Raw genomic sequence first — 17,637 nt, forward strand, 5'->3', positions numbered from 1 at the left:
AAGAAAGGGCAATGCACCTCAATTCCTACTTGTGTTGGATTTCTCCCCAAAGGGGAACCCTGTTCAAGTGGGTCAGGACAGAGGAACTGACCACTTGAAGCAGCAAACTAAGTTAAATACTAAAATGGTTACAACTCTTTAACTTAAGCACCCGCGGCCAAATCCACAACCCTGAGGTGGAAGCCGAGGGGGGGGGGCTCCTTTCTGTCCTCCCTGAAGAGCCCTGGAAGAAGAGCAGCCCCCCCATCTGCCCAGGGAGTGGAAGGGCAGGAAAGAGGGCCAGGGCCACAAGAGACCAGGCAGGCTGAGGCAGGGATTGGACAAACCTCTGAGGCAGCCGGTTTCTGAATATTTTAAAAAGACAACATATCTTAGCACAAGCCAGCATATGTTTATTAAAAAAAACAACACAAGACTCGCCAAACAAGCTGATCTGCTTTTTAGATAGAGTAACCTGTTAGTTGACCAAAAGAATGTCGGGGATGTAATCACAAGTTCAGCAAAGCATCGGAAGAGTCTCCTTTGAAATCCTAAGAAAGAGAACAACAAAATGTGGGCTGGACTCTAATATCATTAGGCAGATACAGAACTGGTTGAGCAATCATTATCACATGCACGCACACACCAATAGTTCTGGGTCAAGGGAAAAAAGGGGGTCAGGGGGCATACCATAAAGGACCTCTGTTCTAGGTCTTGCACTCTTCAATATTAGAAAATATGATTATTATGGTAGACACAAAGAGGAGAAGCAAACACATTAGAGGCCAGTACCAAGTTTCAGGATTTTCATGGGCCCCACAGTGAGAAGATGCCAAAAGGAAGAATTCCGGCAGAGACAAAGATAAAGTTCTTACTTTGGATGGGAAACAGATGCGTAATGACGGCGGAATGAGACAGATGACAGTGGCAAGCAATACATATCAATACATAACCGCCCTGAGTCCTTCGGGAAAGGGCGGTATATAAATCTAAATAATAAATAAATAAATAAATAAGTGATCTGTGCATCTTGGTGAATCAAAACAGGATGAACAGGATGAGATAAATAAAAGATGAATGTAATCCAAAGCACGATGCGGCCGCAGACAAGGCAAATGCAGTCTAGGCTGCATCCAAGAAATGCAATCAATATTCTGTATTTATCATAGCACCCTCAATTTCCGTCTGCTTCAGAAAAAGACTTCAAAAAGTTGTAGAATTTGCTGCCTCTAGAAATTCTGGATCATAAATCCCCCTTTGCCATTGGTCACGGTGGCTACATACATTCTTTTCTATTGGAAGCACATTTTTTGTCCCTGCAGAAGTCATCCCATTCCGAATCTTCCAATAACCCAGAGCATAAAGTGCTTCGCCTCGTGCAGGGGATTCTGGCTATGAAAGCAATTTCAAAACTGTGCCAGCCTCCCATTTTGCCTCCCCCCCCAACTTACCCTATTGGATTTTTCCTCTCCTCCCCAAGCCACAGGTACCCTCGTTGCCATGGTGAAAGCTGGGAGGCATTTGTTTTGCAGTCCACACAGTTTCCCTGCTTGACTGGCACTTACTTGTTCCAGGTGCCTGAGACTCACTGCTGCTTCAGCACCTGCCCTCTTTCTGCAGCCTCAGGACCTCCAAATATATCCGACTACAAATTTCACCCACCAACCTAAATGAAAAGGCATTGGTACACGGGACTTCAACTCAAATCTGCTTTCATCAAAATCTAAAGCACTCCGGTTGTCTGCGTGCCACTTCTAAACTGAAGAATGCCAATGCAATTATTCCACTGATACAGATTTCACACATTTCTCCAAAATAGCTTGTTCCACAGTTGCATACACCCAGGTAATCCCCTTTAGTATAAATCAAGGTACTATTTCCTTCTCAAGTAAATTTACTAATTTCCTCCAATAGACTCCCCTTACAACAACACTCAGTGAAGGAAAAATCCCTTGGCTGATGAAGCATGTGGAGGGCCGCTGATCAGCCCACAGATATACCTCTAGGAGTATCAGGTGAAACTGTACTCTCTACTAAATTGGCAAACACACTCTTCCAAAACAGAAGATAAAGAGTCCTGAAAATAGAGCTCAGCCTTTCTTTCTCCCAATTATGTCCACTGCAGTTACCTGGGAGAGGGGATGTATTTATCTGTTTTTGAATAGAGGCTTCAGTTCACACAGACAGACATACTCCCAAAAACCTCTACAACCAGTTGTAAATCATTACTACAGACAAATAAGTGAATGTGGGCAGAGGTCACCTTAGCAGCTGCTCAGCAATCACACACTACACTCAAAATTGGGATGAAAACTGCAACTTGTTTCATAGTTGTGCAGTCAAACCCCTTCAGTCTTTGACCAGCCAACTCCTGAAGAGCAGCCTTGGGCGGCACCTGGTCTGCTTTCAAGCAGCAAGATGGAAGACCTTCATCCGCAAAAGCATTTGGCCCCACTCTATGGCAGGCAACCTTGTGAAAATGAAAGGGCAACACCCTGTTAACCCAAGCTTTGAGCTTGGTTAGCAAGACCAGGCAAACCTGACTAGCCCCAATGAAGGGAGAGGACTTATGCGCAACATCCTGCTTAGGTCACACAGTCGAGATTTAAAACACATACTTTTCCTCCCCACGTGCAGGCGCATTCTACAACAGCTCAGACTGATCCCAATTATGAGAATTAACATATAAACTATCTAAACAGCATTGTACGTACCTAGATGCTGACCTGCCAACTAGGCAAGGTCACTCAGTGAAGAGTTTTAGGAGTAAGATATAAAGGCTTAGCAGGAATGGACCTGATTAGTACTCGGACAGAGATTACTGGGAAATCCCATTATTGTAGCCGGGGGGGGGGGGGGAATAATGGCAAAAGGCAATGGCAAGTCACTTGCTTATTATGGTGTTCCCAAGAAAACTACATGGATATGTCACTGAATTCATCAGGAGCAGAGTTCAGCTCAGGGGCTTTATGTAACTCAAAAACAACAGCAATGCTTCCCTGGTGTTCCAGGGTGAATGTCATTACTTTGATTCTGAAAATCTGCACACAGAACAACACTCTACATTAGGTGTCTCCCCTGTCACGCTGAGCATCTTCTCTTTCCTCTCCTCTCCCTTCCTTTATTTTATGCAGAGAGCAATGAAGGCTTACACTAAACAAAACACCAGCTGAAGTGCCTTTTGGTTTTTACTTAGTGGTAGTGAAAGTGTTACAGTTTGCACTTGTTTTGTGGAGAACAATAAAAACTGCTGATGAGCACTGAGACACCAAGATGCCTGCAATCTTGATGGTTCTCAGGAAGGCTAAGTAAAAGACCCATAATGCTGAGCCGCTTCTTGCTGCGCCAGTGAAAATGACAGGCTCCTCCAGAGAACTTGGAGCAAACAGACAGGTAAACAACTAAACAACTTTCAGCAGCAGTCAAAGAAAACACACCACAGCCCCAGAAAGGCTTAGAAGCCCTACTTTGTCTGCGCCTGTGTGTATACACACCCACAAAACCCACATCTAGGAACCACATCTAGACAAAGATGCAAGTTGGACACTGACAGGGCAAGCCATTTGTCTATACAATGAGAGTCAATCAAATTCTCTTCTAACACTGACGACATTGCCTAGTTTGGCATGAAATGTCGGGGGGGGGGACCCAACCAAGCTCAGAGAGCACCAGGAATCCCATATTAATTTTTCATCAATCCATATAAATGCAATTTACTGACCCCTTTGCTGTATTTCTGCTCCATAGTTCTTTGAATGTGGTTGAAATAGCTGACTTGTCAATAGCTGTCTTAAATGCCTCTTTGGGTCATTCTCAGAGGCTGGTGTCAGTGGCCCACCGAGTTGTTCCATCAACTGAATTGAGCTGGGTAGATTTAGCAGTTCCAAAGAATGTGTATACCCACAACATTTTTTGAGTTAAAAAATTTAATTCAGAGCCCAGATAAAGCAGTTAATAGCCAAAATGTATTTAATACATCCTTCCATTACTCAAAAAGCATCCAGGGAATCCCTGAGTGAATTAGCTGGCAGCAACTCTCCGCTTCTTTCCCATCAGCTTAAGCTTCCTTCTCTACAGAGATTCACTTGCAAACCTACCCAGATTCTTGGAGAAACCACAAGCCCCAGGCGTGCTGTTAAAGAAGGCGGCTTCTAATCAATGACAAAAAGATCCTTCACACGATCCGAAGGCCCCAGCGGGGTTAGGGGAAGGTCCAGCAGCCGTGTTTCCGGTCAGACCCAAAGCCAAGGGCCACCTGAAGGAAGTGCCAGGCAGCCTTGCTCAGGAGGCACAGGGGTCTCTCTGACACATGGGGAAGGAGCAGAAGAGCGGGAAGGGGGGATGCTTTCTTTCCTGCCCGTCAGCCAAGCAGCCCATCTGCCCTGTGCTGCAGGCCTGCTGCCTCTGTCCCAGAGGGGGGCTTTTAGGAGGCCCTGTCAGATTCAGCAGGTGGGGGTGGGGACTAAGGTAACCGAGCTGCCTTTCCCTGGGAGGGCCTACAAAAGACTCCCCTGACAGACAGGCTGTCCTTTCAGTAGACACAAAACATATAGAATTATTTAAAAAAAACAACCACCCAATATTTTATTTTTACTTCCACTACTGGCAGGTGCAAAGCCACAAAGGGGAAAAGTCTGGGTAAGCTCCTGAAGGGCAAGCTCTAGCAAGGCAGCCCCTCCCACTTCAGTCACCGGCCTGGAGCTGAAGCACATTGCAGATTGTTCAACCAGTCAATTACGTCTTTCTCTTGGTCATGTCGAGGATGTGAAAACTCGCTCTCTTCCCCCAAAAAACAGAGAGGAAGGCAGGGACATCAGACGAGACTCCCTTGGCCTTCCAAAGAATGCAGGTAAAAAAACCAGAATGGCTCCAGCCAACAGCATTCCCAGCCCTTCATCCATTCCCACTAAACAGCCAAACAGATAGCAACAGGTCCCCTCAAAACAATGCAAGTATAACAGCTGCAGGGACAAATGCCCATCTTCCCAGCACAGGACCCTTTGAAGCCTGCATCCCTGACTGTGAGCCACAGCACACAGTGAGGGACCTGGGCATCAAGGGCCCTCTTGTTGCATGTGAGATTTCAAAAGAAAATGGCCTCCTCAATGGCACCGGCACAAAAGGGTTTGCATTCAAGGGCCTGCAGGATATGGGTGTGGTGGGTGATCCTCTCTGCATCCCATGCCCTTTTCCATGTGGCTTTAGATCCTCACTCCCTGGCTCGTGAATGCCAGCCCTTTTGACTGTTGATGCCAATTGCTATATTTGTCTCATAAAACTGTCATCAGTTTTGATAAGCAACCTTTGGATTCTCTCGTGATTTCCTCTATCACAGTTAGACACTTCTAAAAATGTTAAAGTAAAAGCTAATTCCAAATTCATTATTATTCCAGTCCACCTCCTTTTTGTGCTTCCTTTGAAAGATTAGGGCACCTTTTTTTAATTAACCTCTGTTGATACTGTGGAAGTTCTTTCTTCTGAAGAACAGGGTAAAAATATTTTGGATAATACACATGCAAATAAACTTCTATAGCTTTCAAACTACTGGAAAAACCTTTATTATAAAATTGAAGTGTATTTTTCAAAGAATGTGCCAGGGTCCCAGTTCTTTTTCAAAAAATGCCCCATAAACCTGTCTACCTAACGCAGCTAAGCCAGGCTCCTGGCAGGATTCCTGTCAGAATGGTTAGTCCTTATAGTGGGGGGGGGGGGAGATGAGGGTTCCTCATAATGACTGACCTTCTTACTACTCGAAATCTCTCACTGAACCATTCAAACTCTCTGGTGAAATATGTAAACAATCATGCATTTGTTTCTACATCTGTCTGAAGCCAGTCAGCGCTCTGAATCACTGCAGTGACCATCTCCAGTAAAGACCACATTAACACAGAAACTAGAGAAATCCTAAATAAACAACTTTTTTTCTTATCACAGTCTCCTTTGGAAACGTAGTTGAGTTTCAAGGACCAAAGAAATGGAGAGAAAAAGAGTCTTGGTCTACAGAAGTGTACATTTTTCAGAATGATCAGAGGCTTGGCTTTTAATGATCAATGATTCCTCTCAACTGAGGAACAGAACTTAATCAGGTTCAGGATGCATTTCAGATGCTAGTCAATGTCTCTGATCCCACAAACCACTGTATTTCTGTACCAAGGAACCTAACTAGAGGGAGAAATACGTTTTTTCTGGTGCAACTGGTTCAAAATACTGTAAAAGTGTTCAGCCAATCTAAATATCATTCCAAATCACAGAAGAATCATTACCAGGTAAATTTCCAAGAATGTTGATGCTACAAAGTAGTACTGGAAAGCTAGATCCTATCAAGTCATTCCTCTGACTATAATATTCAGAGTCTTCAGGATCAACCGTACAAAACCAAATGTCTAAAGATATTAATTTCTGCAGACTAGAGGGACTGACAATCACCTCAGAAGAAACACTTTCATCAGCAGACTCTGACCATCATTTTTAAAGCAGCAGCCAGATTACCAAGGAAATGGAAAAGGACCACTGCTGTGGGCAGAGATTGCATACTGTACCCAAGTCATAATACGAATTCCTTTTATGCATGCGTGTATGTGTGTGTTTGTATATACATATATACATAGATACATACATACATGCATACAATTTAGAGGTTGCCTGTGAGCCCACAAATTTAAAAAAGCAAAAACAAGAGTAAATAAAAAAGTTGATCATACATGTCCAGAAGGCGCACTCAAACATCCTACAAGGTTTCCCCCATCCCTCTGCCCCAAAGCCAGGGAGAACAGCCAAGTCTTCAATAACTTTCTGAGTGTCATCAGGGTGGGAGCCATACGGACCTCTGGAGGATGCTGTTCCAGCGGACAGGCGCTGCAACAGAGAAGGCAAGCACGCTTCCTAAATATGTGACACTATTTAATCAAAGGAGCTTAAATGCTCTCACTGCACAAGCAGAAACTATTGAAGGTAAACTAGCCCTCAATTCTTAGGATTGCCACGACGACCTTCCCTGCTCTGCCCTGAACAGAAGCAAAGCCTCAGCACAGAGGTGACCGGGTGGTTCTGCTGGATCATCCCAAAGACACCGATGTGGAATTCCTCCAGATTTGGCAGCTGCTCCTCTCTGTCCCTGGCAGCGATTCAGGGCCAAGGCAAACAGCAAGAGTGCCAACTCACGGTGCCAATACTCTGTCACCTGGCAGTAACAGAATTCTGGACCAGATTCACATTGCACGGTGTGACCCACAGCTTTCGATAAAGACCAAACAAGGTCCATTTCTGCTCCGTATGCAGAAACGTTCAGGAAACCTTGCACGCACTCGCCTTGCACGGAAAATAACTCGGGAGCAGCAGGTTAGGTCAGTTTAAGGTTCGCCACCAAAGCTCGGGCAGAATCCCACGGATGCGGCTGCCTTACGCCAGGCACCGGACTCCTCCCGAGGTCTCCGAGCAATTCGCTCCGGCCCGGTCGCCGGGGGAGGCAGCGAAGACCCACCGGCGCCATCCGACCGCCGGGCGCCTCGCTCAGCTGCCCAGGCGCGTTGGCGGGGCCCCGGGGAGCCCTTTGTCCCGGAGCCCGGCTTCCCACGGCAGAGAGGCCCCGGGGGCAGGGGAAGCGCTCCTCCCTCGCAGAAGGTCGAAGCAAAGGAAACCTCCCCGCCAGTTCAGACGAGACGCGCCGCGGGGGACGTTCCGACGGGTCTCCACGACCCGCCTCGAGACCGGGGCGCCCCTCGGGCTCGGGGGACCAATCCCCGGGCGCGGTCGGGGAGGGAGCGGCTGGGAGCCCCGGAGGCCGCCGCGGGGCCTGCTCGCCCCAGCGCCTGCGGGGCCGCGCGCACCCTGCAGCCGCGGCGCCGGCCTCCCGATCTAGGCCCGGCCGGGGCTTCGCCGCCTCAAGGCCGCGGAGCAGAGCCCAGCGCCGGCCGAGTCCCGGGGCGCGGAGGGGGCGGGAGCGCCCGGCCGGGCCCGCCGCGGCGGCCGCTCACCTTGACGCGGGTGACGAGGTGCGTGGCCAGCTTGACGACGGCGAAGTTGCCCTTGCCGATGGTGCGCTCGATCTCGTAGTAGCCGATGCGCGCGGGGCCCGGAGGACGGCCAGGCGGCGGGGCCAGGCGGGGGCCCGGGGCCGCGAGCGGGCCCCCCCCGGACACCGCAGCCGCCGCCATCTTATCCTGAAGGAGCCGACGACGACCCTCCCCCCGCGCCGCCGCCGCCGCCGCCGCCGCCGCCGCCGCCGCCTCCCGGAGCTGCGGCACCGCGTGAGCTCATCCGCACAGGGGCGGGGTCGCCGCCGCCGCCATAGCAACCGGCGGAGGAGGAGCGCGCCCGGCAGCGACGGCCGTGACGCTAAAGGACGTCGGCGCTGCGAGCTGCGCCCCGATTGGCCTGTGGAGGAGCGCTACGGCGCGCGCGAAGGCACAAGCCGCCTCGTATCCGTCGGGAACGCGGTGCGCCTGCCCTGCCGAGCGGCCTCGCAGGGCTGGCGGCCGATGGGCTTCCGGGTGGTCGTCGCGGGGCCTGGAGAGGAGGCGGAGGCGGCGGCAGCAGCAGCAGCGACCTCCGGGATGGCCGTCCTCGGCCCGGTTCAGCGCCGACCTGGTCCTGCCGGCGGGCCGACGGCTCCCTGAAAGTCTTCCTCCACCCCGCTTGCTCGGTTCAAGGCAGAGGCCCGAGGCCTCCCCGGGGCGACTCGGCCGAGCCTCGGCAGAGGAAGGGCCGAGCCTGGCTTCCCCCCCCCCCCGGAGCTTCGGCCCCTTGTCTTTCGGCGCCGGACCCCGAGCAGGGCAGTCGCCGGAGGGACGCCCCCACAGCAACGAGAGGGCCGGGCAGCCTCGAGCAGCTGCTCTCGGGCGACCGGTTGGAGCAGGACCGAGGAAGGCGAGTTGAGCGAGGCCAGGCGAGGGAGAAACGCCCCAGGAGGCGAGGCGCCCTGCTTCTCTAAACCAACGGAAGCCGTGGTAGAAAGATGTAGCCAGTACCTAAACGCGCTTTTTTCGAGCCAAATAAAGATCCTCAACAGCTCCCTGAATGGAGTCGTCTATCATATGAATTGAAAGGAAAGTTGAGAGGAAAACCACAGCAAAGGAAAAAATTATACGATAAATACAAAACGGCTCCGCTCCGCAGTTTATAAAATAACAGATAGAATTAAGATGAATCTTCTGCAGAAAACTGCAACTAGCAGCCACACTTTTCAGCAGATAGTTGGAACTACCTCTCTGTTGTTCTTGTGTGACAAAAGTGGGAAAGAAGCCCTTGCATTAGCATAGTTTTTAGTTTTCAATGGATACAGACTAGATGAAATTGGATGAACTCTTCGCAAGTCCCAACAGGAAATGCCATAACGTCCTGGTCTTCTACAGATGGGGATTTTCAGAGGGCCTCAGGGCTAAAGAGCAATCTGCTCTCAGTCTTAAAAGCTTGGACAAATGAGTCAGAATGCTGAGTTGTAGCCCTGAGTACTCCTGGCCAGACTCCGTAATGGTCTGTACAGCAATAGGCACAAAAGGCACTGCACCGCCTAGAGTGAAGCTGGGAACTCTGAGGTGCAGCTTCCAGGCTGGGGTTCCTCAGCTGGGAAGGATGTCTTGGTGCCCTCTAGAGTGCTTGACTAAAACCCTCCCAGGACCTTGCCACTGCCCACACAGGCTAGGATTCGTGAAGAGTGGAGACTTCCTGAAAGATTTATTTGGTAAACCTAGTTTACTTATCCCAGGTTCTGAACAACTTCATGAAGGATATGGCTGTCAATGGAAACTAGTTGCAGTTCTGTATTCCAGTCTCCCAGTTCTTTAAAATGCACTCCCTAAGGTTGAGGAAGTTGACTTCTTTGCTAGTTGTTTAAAAGACCTTAAATATACATTTTAAACAGGCTCTGATTTATCATAATTGTTGATGTTAATTTTTCTGCTTGTACATTTTAAATTATGTTTTCATCATAATCACTGAGGCGCTTAAGTAGTTGGTGGTTTATTAAGTTTATTAAGTAATGATGCTTTAACCAACAAGAAAAGCAAAATAGATTTTGCCGGTAGTATGAATTGCTAGCACAGCCAAATGAGAATTGCTGTTGCTTCATGTTCTTGGGAACTAGCCCCAGGTGTCTATTTGGCCACAGAAGGTTGGATAGACGGCTTTTTGTCAGCTGAAGCATACTTATGTTCCTGTGGCATTCAACAAGCAACAGATGTGGGGAAGAGGAGTTCCATATTTGAGCTCATTAGAAGAATAGCTGCACTGAGACTAGACGTTCCATATACCCTGCTACTGTAAGACTCCATCCCTAACTGGATCCTGTTCAAGGAAGATGAGCAGCCATCTGGGGCACCCTACAGAAGATCTGCTAAAATAACTATCAACGTTAATAGCACTTAGACTTATATATCATCCCACAGTGCTTTACAGTACTCCTATAGCAGTTTACAGTATTAGCATATTGCCCCCAACAATCTGGGTCCTCATTCTACCAACCTCGGAAAGATGGAAGTTTGAAGCAATCTTGAGCCGGTTAGGATCAAACTCCAGCCTGTGGGCAGAGTTTGCTGGCAAAGCTGCATTTAACCACTGTGTCATTAGAGCTCTTTATAACCTGCCCCCTTATATGAGAAGGTGGGAGTTCATCTGATCTGATGAAGGCAGACTTTAAAGGTAAGAGTGTGCTTCACTTGACAAAGATACGCACGTTTCTTTTTTTTAAACCAGATCTTCAAAAGGCAAGAGGATAACTTTCCATTGTATATTTCTCCTCTTCCTCATTGTTTCTTCTACTAATAGCAGCTACCAAAAGATCTTGATCTGGCCATAGAAAAAGCTATTCTTGCTGCTTCCAGAATTTGAGAGTTAAATACATGGTAATGATAGTTCCAATCTGTCATAAATGTTGAACACTCATGATTAATTTGGCACAATTCCAGATGTTTCTAGATTATGAAATTTAATACAGTGCAGGTAGCAGGCAGCCCTTCCCCTTGTGAGATGGACACTGAAGAAAACTAGGACAATGACTATGGACCATGCAGGCAATGGAAAAAGGAAACGCTGCATAACACCCACACATACTCCGAGAGTTAAAGGGCTTGACTCTACTGCTGGCTGATGGGCTCTGCTCCACATAGAGATCTGTGGCCTGCATCTTTTACTAAAGCTGCTTCCTTCCAACTGTTGCCTAGGGAAACAGCTGAATTAGTCTCAAGCAGTCCTGTGGTTGCCAGTGGCAACACTGGAGCTTCATCTCCCCTGAAAACAAAGAACAGGTGTGCGGTTACCTGCTGAAAAAAGAATCAAAGGGTAATCCTTGCGTGGAGAGGAGGAAGGAGCTGTCTCATACTCAGATGGCTAACCTGGCCTTTTGTGGATTTCAGGTGAAAAAGCATATTCTGTAAAGTTGCTTTATCTGACTATTCCCATTCCTCCACCATCCTCCTTTATTCAGTCATCGGCACCTTGTTTTGTTCGGTGACCTCAAAAATGCCCAACAAGAAATTGTTGAAGACAAAATGGCGCCAGCCTCTTGCTCAAATTCAATTTCAGGTTTCCCAGATATTGCATGGCAAGACTAGGTAAGACATTTTATCTGGGGGAAGGCATGAGAGTAGCTGATGTTCTGTGCTAATAAGAGTACAGTGTCATCTCCTACACCCTGCCCTAACCCTAAATATTTTGTTTTCTTTCTTTTCCTCACAGCTTAAGAGTTTTTCCTTGTACTTAGCGGCCTTGGAGCAAGGTAACTGCTTGCTCAAACAACTGACATGTGCAGCTTGAAAATCTTTGGCTGTATTACTCCTACAGTGACAGGCATCCAATTCTTGGGTACTTAGGGTGGGCACCTCTTCTGGCAAAGGAAGACGATCAAGGATGTTAAAGTGCAAGTCTCTAAGCATCAGGAGATGGAAAGGAATTTGGTTCTTTAAGCAGGTGGAAGATTGCACGAAGGATATTAGCACCAAGGAATACGCTCGCAACAGGAAAAGATGAGATGCTTTGAATTGAGGGAAACAGTGGCAACTGTACACAGCTAATTCCTTTGCAACTCTACAACTGAACATATTTTTGCTTTGGGACTTTAAACTGATAATCGTCCAGTGGTTAACATTTCACTGTTTTCAATTTTAAAATGTCAACTATTTTGGATTTCTAAGAAATTTTCGAACTCAGATAACCAGGCCCAACTTAGTGGATTTCAAATATTTATTGCCCATTCCGCGAAAATCCTTAGCTGCCAAGAGGCTTTGGGTGCTGAAGAAATGGGGTCCGGGACCAGGCAGTGCGGAAGGCCCTTTCCCCGTTCTCTTCCTTGGACGTGCTCTGGGGCGCCCCCGAATCGAGGCTCCCGAAGACTCGGCTCTCCTCGGGGGAAAGCCGCGCTGACCCAAGGCCCCGCAGGCCTCGGACTAGACAGTCGGCAGCCGTTTCCCCGGGCCGCGCCGCTCAGCCGGGCCTCGGGCCTCGCTCAGAAACGGGGACGCGAGCGGGGCCGCAGGGCCGGCGGCTCCGGGGCTCCCCCTAGAGGCCGCCTCAGCGAAAAAAGCCCGCGAGCGGCCGGGGAGAAGCCCGCCCGCCCCCTCCCCGGGAGAACGCCGAGGCTCCGGGGGGCGGGACTTCCGGCGAGAGCCGCCGAGACGGCGGAAGCGGATCATCGCGCAGGCGCGCTGCGTGGCGGCCGGAGCGGGGGAGGGCGAGAGAAGGAGCCGCGGGGAGCGCTAGAGAAGGCCGAGCGGGCGGGTCGGATCGTCGCCGGGAAGCCACCATGGAGGCGCGGGGGCAGCCGCGGTCGCCGGCAGCGTGAGTGCGGGGCGGGCGAGGGACGCGTCCCCCCCCTTCGAGCCCGCCTCCTCCCGCGCCGCGGGGCCCCGGGCGCCCGGTTGCCATGGCGACGGGCGAGGCCGCTCCCGCCCACGCGCCCCTCTCCCCTCCCCCCCCGTCTCTCGGCAGGGACCGGATGAGCCAGGGGGACTCCAACCCGGCGGCGACGCCCCACATCGCGGAAGACGTGCAGGGCGACGGCCGGTGGATGTCCCAGGTGAGCCTGGCCGCGGGGGGGCCTCGGTCGTTCCGCCCCTTCTCCGCCCGCCCTCTCGGGCAAGGGCCCCCCTTCACGCCGCTCGCCTCCTTCCCTCCAGCACAGCCGATTCCTCCTGGACTGCAAGGACAAGGAGCCCGACGTGCTGTTCGTGGGCGACTCCATGGTGCAGTTGCTGCAGCAATACGAGGTACTTGCGCTGCGCGGGAGGACTTTCCGGGGTTCCTGCGGAAACCCATGGCTGGTCGAATCTGATCTGCTTGTCTTTAGTAAAATTGCACATTCGTCATTATATAGGATTCCATCTTTCCTGTTCATCTTTAAATTGATCGCGATAAACAGTAAAATTACAATAAATAAACTTTGATTTCCAGTAGAAAAGATTGGATAATTCTGATTTGAAAAAATAGGGCAAAAGCTCGCTCACCCCAGAAAGCCTCATGGAGACTGTTCCTCAAAACACATTCTGCAAAATTATCGTGCAGAATGCAGATTATCACGCTGAAAAGGTTCTTTGCATCTGTTACCCTGAAGGCGTATTTGTAAGCGGTTTGAGGATGCACAAACAGCTAGGGCAGACCGTGGGCCACCTCGGTGGGCAACATCTGGCCCTTGAGGGACAATGTAGCATCTGAAAATCTCACAGACAACATCGTGGCTGGATTTCAATATCATAATTTGGTTGTTTCTTGTGGTGTTAGTTCTGTTGCATAGTGGGAAAGGGCATGGGAGGTTTTCCAAAGACAAATCCATTCCATTCCCAGTCCAGGAAGTTTGGTGACATCAGAGGATGATTTCCAGGCCTCCAGATGATTAGGAGACCCTTTAAATGTTGCCCATCCTTATATGGATTGCAGATGACCCAGGATGGACCCTTTGCTTAAGCCTGAATAAAATGTTCCCTTTTTAAAATCTAATCAACCTCTGAATGCTTAACTATATCAATAGTTTATTCTTGAAATCCCCTGCTTTTCTTCAAGGACGATTCTTAAAATTTATCACTGCAGATATGGCGAGAACTTTTTTCACCATTACATGCACTGAATTTTGGGATTGGTGGAGACACTACAGGACATGTTTTGTGGAGACTGAAGAACGGTGAACTGGAAAATATTAAGCCCAAGGTAGGGTGCTTGTAATTATGAGAAAGAACAAGAAACCTCCTGTAGTATAATCTCCCTCCCTCCCTCCCTCTCTCTCTCACAGACACACATACACACACACCATGGCCCTTTGCAAGCTTTTGTTCTACCCAAAGCATTTCTATGTTGTTTTAATTCAGAGCTATTACATTCACAGTCTAATTGATATCTGTGCCTGGTAAGGGAACAGAGACCTTCTGGGCACTGAGACGTTATAGAGGCAGCATGTGATGTTTCCTTTTCCTCTGAAGCCGGGAAATCACTGTGGTTTGTCTCTTTCTGGTCCCTTAATCACAGGTCATCGTTGTTTGGGTTGGAACAAACAACCATGAAAACACAGCAGAGGAAGTAGCTGGTGGAATAGAGGCCATTGTGAGACTGATCAATACTCAGCAGCCTCAGGCTAAGATTATCGTACTGGTATGTAAAAGTAGCATCTTTGGTGCATTTGTATGTTTTTTAATCAGGTGGAAGAGAAACATCGTGAGAAGAGCTGTGGTAGCCTGCTGGCTTTTGTTACGGGAAATCAACTGGAAAAGAGCTACCTTGGCTGTGGAAGGGAACTAGAAATCTGCCTCAGACAATCACTAATTTAATCATTGTTTTTGACAGCTTAATTTTTGCAAGCATCTGGATAATTTCTTTCACAATTCTCCACATACTGATTAACCTTTAAAAAATGGCTGTGGAAAAGCCAAAAATGCATCTATGGGAGTTTGTGAGACATTTTGGTATCTCGACTATAGATACTTCTGAAAGACCAGTAGGAACAGAGGCCTCAGCTTGCCAGAGAGGCAACGCCTGGGTGCCCGTGTCCAGGCAGTGGGCAGGGGGGCGGTGTCAGCGTGCAGAGTGGTGCTAGGCCAGGGGTTGGGGTTGCTCACCTGTCTTCCCCTTCCTCCTTCAAGGGCCTGCTCCCTCGAGGCGAGAAGCCAAACCCCCTGCGGCAGAAGAACTCCAAGGTGAACCAGCTCTTGAAGACCTCCCTGCCAAAGCTGGCTGGAGTCCAGCTGCTGGATGTGGATGGGGGCTTTGTGCACTCGGATGGCACCATTTCATGCCACGACATGTTCGATTTTCTGCACCTAACAGGTGCCGGCTACACAAAGATCTGCAAACCCCTCCATGAACTCATCATGCAGCTGCTGGAGGAAACCCCAGAAGAGAAACAGGCAACTCTGGCCTGACAGCCTCCCATCCCGCCCCATCCCAGCACCATCAGCCCAGTTCTTTTTTCCATGGCACTACTGAATCCTTGCTCGACGTGCTTTCCATTGTTGAATGTTACTGGGTGTTGTGTTTAGCACTGGAAAGGGAGGCGGGGGTGTGGCATGGCCAGTTTCACAGCCTGTGGCTGGCCTAAGATCTCCCAAGGCCTCATTGCTCACTTGGCCTGAACAGGTTAACAGGAACAGGATCTCCCCTAAGCCGTTTCTCGCTCGTGGGTTGAGCATGCCGGTCAGCAACCTGCTGGCTTCTGCTGCTCTCATTCCCATTCCCGACTCGGTGTCCAGGCTGTCCACAATGCTGAAATGCCTAAACTCATTGGTCGCACTCACATTCCAGCCCCTGAACTGAAAAGTAGCTGCTTCTTTAAAAGTTGGAATTGTTTGAAGAGTTTTTATATTTACTGGGTTTGGGTTTTTGTTTTAAGTGATATTAGCTGCTTTCTTGCTTTGGCAGACAAACAAACCAGAACAGGAGACAAGCTACCTGTGACAACTTGATACATGCGAACAATTACGTGTTGAATGAGTGAACACATTTAACTTGGCTATTTCATTTCTTTGTTAAAAGGATGTGATTCCCTTGCTGGGAGCAGGGTGGGAGGTGGTCCGCTTTGGGAAGACTTGCCTCTGAGGTGTGTTGGTGCAACACTCTCAACTTGTCCAAGGCCTTGGAGCCTGTCTGCTCATTCCCATCCAGATGAAGCTGATGTGTTTTGTTAGGTAATTTCCTGCTTCAGAATGCTCATTTTTTTAAGAGCAAAAAGCAAGTGATTGTTCTGTTGCACCCTCCCTCCTCAGTCCTTTCCCTTCTTGCAAGGCTTGAGCTTCACAATCCCAGAGCATCCATTTCTTTTTTGGGTCAGCCTTATATAAGTAGTATTTTACTCATGCAAACGAGGCCTCTGGCTGCAGCCATTTCATCTGCCCGGGATATTTCAGTTCTGCCAGAAAATGGGCCTCTTGTGAAGGGAAGCTCTTTCTCTGGGCTTGGTGTGATGAAAAGGTTTTAGAAAAAGTTTCTGAAGTGTAATGCCTCCATTTATACTTGGATGAGATTTTTCTGGGAAGGACTTTCAGTCTTAGAGAACAAGTGAGATTGTGGGAGAAAGATTTTGTCCCTAAACAGTGAAGAAGGAAGATACTTCACCTCTTTTCACCTGAGCAAGTGATTGGCCAAGGGGGTGTGCCCCAGTTTCCCAAATATGGTGTGATACCCGAGAGCACAGGGTTGCAGTGTGTGACCGACTAAATGTTGTCATTATTTTCCCTCGCCCATACACCACCCTAGCTGTAGCCCCTGGAAGATCACCCGTTACCCACTTGGCTTTGGATTTCTTCTGAGGAGGCGTGTTCCTTCATGGAGGAGCTCTTGGTCATGCATACCTTCTTGAAGCTCCCGCCCTGTTTGGCCCATGGTCATCCAGCCCGTCTTCTTTTTCCTTGCGTCTCCCAGCTTGATAAAAGCACAAGGCTTTGGTCCATCAGAGTGAATCCGCACTCTCGAGTGCTCTGTGTTGGCATCCTGGGAGTAGGCAGGGGCTGTCTCAGCAGCATTTTGCTGCTTTCCTGCAGAGATGTGCCCGGCCTAATGCTCACACTGGGTTTGCCTGGTTGGGAGCCATCTCCGAGCTGTGGCCGCTTTGCAGCCCAGTAGCTTTGCTTGCATACAGGACTTTCCAGCTGCCTGTGGCCCTTGTCCTCAGATGCAGATTTGATCTCAACACGAAAGCACCATCTCTTGCCATGGGATTGGTGGCCTCACCAGAGTCCCCTTGAGGTCCCTGCTGTATCCTTGGGGCCAGTATCCTGCTGCTTCCTTGCACCCCACAGAGGACCCAGCCCTCAGATTTGTTGAGGATTCAGGCTGGCTCACCTACTGCCAGCCCAGGAGCACCACTTGCCTATATAACCAGGCTCCTCCTCTGCTTTTCCTTGGAGTCCCTCTCCTCTCGTTCCTGTTTGAAAGCCTGTGCTGCACCCCGAATCTTGTCTGTCCTGTGATGTACAAGCATTGCCTGTTTTCCACTTTATCGCAGCAGTTGGGGAGTGTAGATGAAGGGGTGGTTGTCTTTTACTTGTAACATGCATGTGGGACAAGGTTGACTCCCTTGCCTTTCTAGGAACAGCCGAAAGTTTGGGTGCAACGGTCACTCGGCGCCCCATCAGTGGCTTCCATTCGCTCTGGAGGGGTGAATCTGCTCCGGCTAAGTGGCGTCGATGGCCGGGAGAGCTCATTGGTTTAGTGCGTGTTTCCATATAAAGATCTGTGTTCCATCGACCC

At 49.5% G+C, this 17,637-nt stretch overlaps 2 protein-coding genes across 8 annotated transcripts in view; one reads left to right on the forward strand and one right to left on the reverse strand.

The window, feature by feature from the left end:
• Positions 1–8,306, reverse strand: part of SIK3 (SIK family kinase 3) — a 43,911-nt gene extending 35,605 nt beyond the window's left edge. For 2 of the 5 annotated variants that reach the window (XM_083368506.1, XM_083368505.1), the window contains exon 1: positions 7,953–8,306. In XM_083368506.1, the coding sequence (XP_083224632.1) occupies positions 7,953–8,132 (180 nt within the window). In that variant the 5' untranslated portion in view covers positions 8,133–8,306. Of the gene's footprint in view, positions 1–454; positions 531–7,952 lie in introns of all 5 variants that reach the window. The other 3 variants (XM_083368509.1, XM_083368510.1, XM_083368508.1) reach the window with 3 other exon arrangements.
• Positions 8,307–12,615: 4,309 nt separating this feature from the next.
• PAFAH1B2 (platelet activating factor acetylhydrolase 1b catalytic subunit 2) lies at positions 12,616–17,634 on the forward strand. 3 transcript variants are annotated; one of them, XM_083368582.1, is made up of 6 exons: positions 12,616–12,747; positions 12,898–12,985; positions 13,086–13,175; positions 13,993–14,109; positions 14,425–14,547; positions 15,036–17,634. In XM_083368582.1, exons 1-6 carry the CDS (start codon positions 12,713–12,715, stop codon positions 15,312–15,314), a joined length of 732 nt encoding a protein of 243 aa, XP_083224708.1. In that variant the 5' UTR covers positions 12,616–12,712; the 3' UTR covers positions 15,315–17,634. The 3 variants fall into 3 exon arrangements, with proteins under 3 accessions (XP_083224708.1, XP_083224709.1, XP_083224707.1); XM_083368583.1 differs by having other exon boundaries at positions 12,627–12,985; positions 15,036–15,089; positions 15,220–17,634; XM_083368581.1 differs by having other exon boundaries at positions 12,627–12,985.
• The last annotated feature ends 3 nt before the right edge of the window (positions 17,635–17,637 follow it).

The sequence above is a fragment of the Vipera ursinii genome, assembly GCF_947247035.1.
Source record: "Vipera ursinii genome assembly, chromosome: 8".
Taxonomy (NCBI): Eukaryota; Metazoa; Chordata; class Lepidosauria; order Squamata; family Viperidae; genus Vipera; species Vipera ursinii.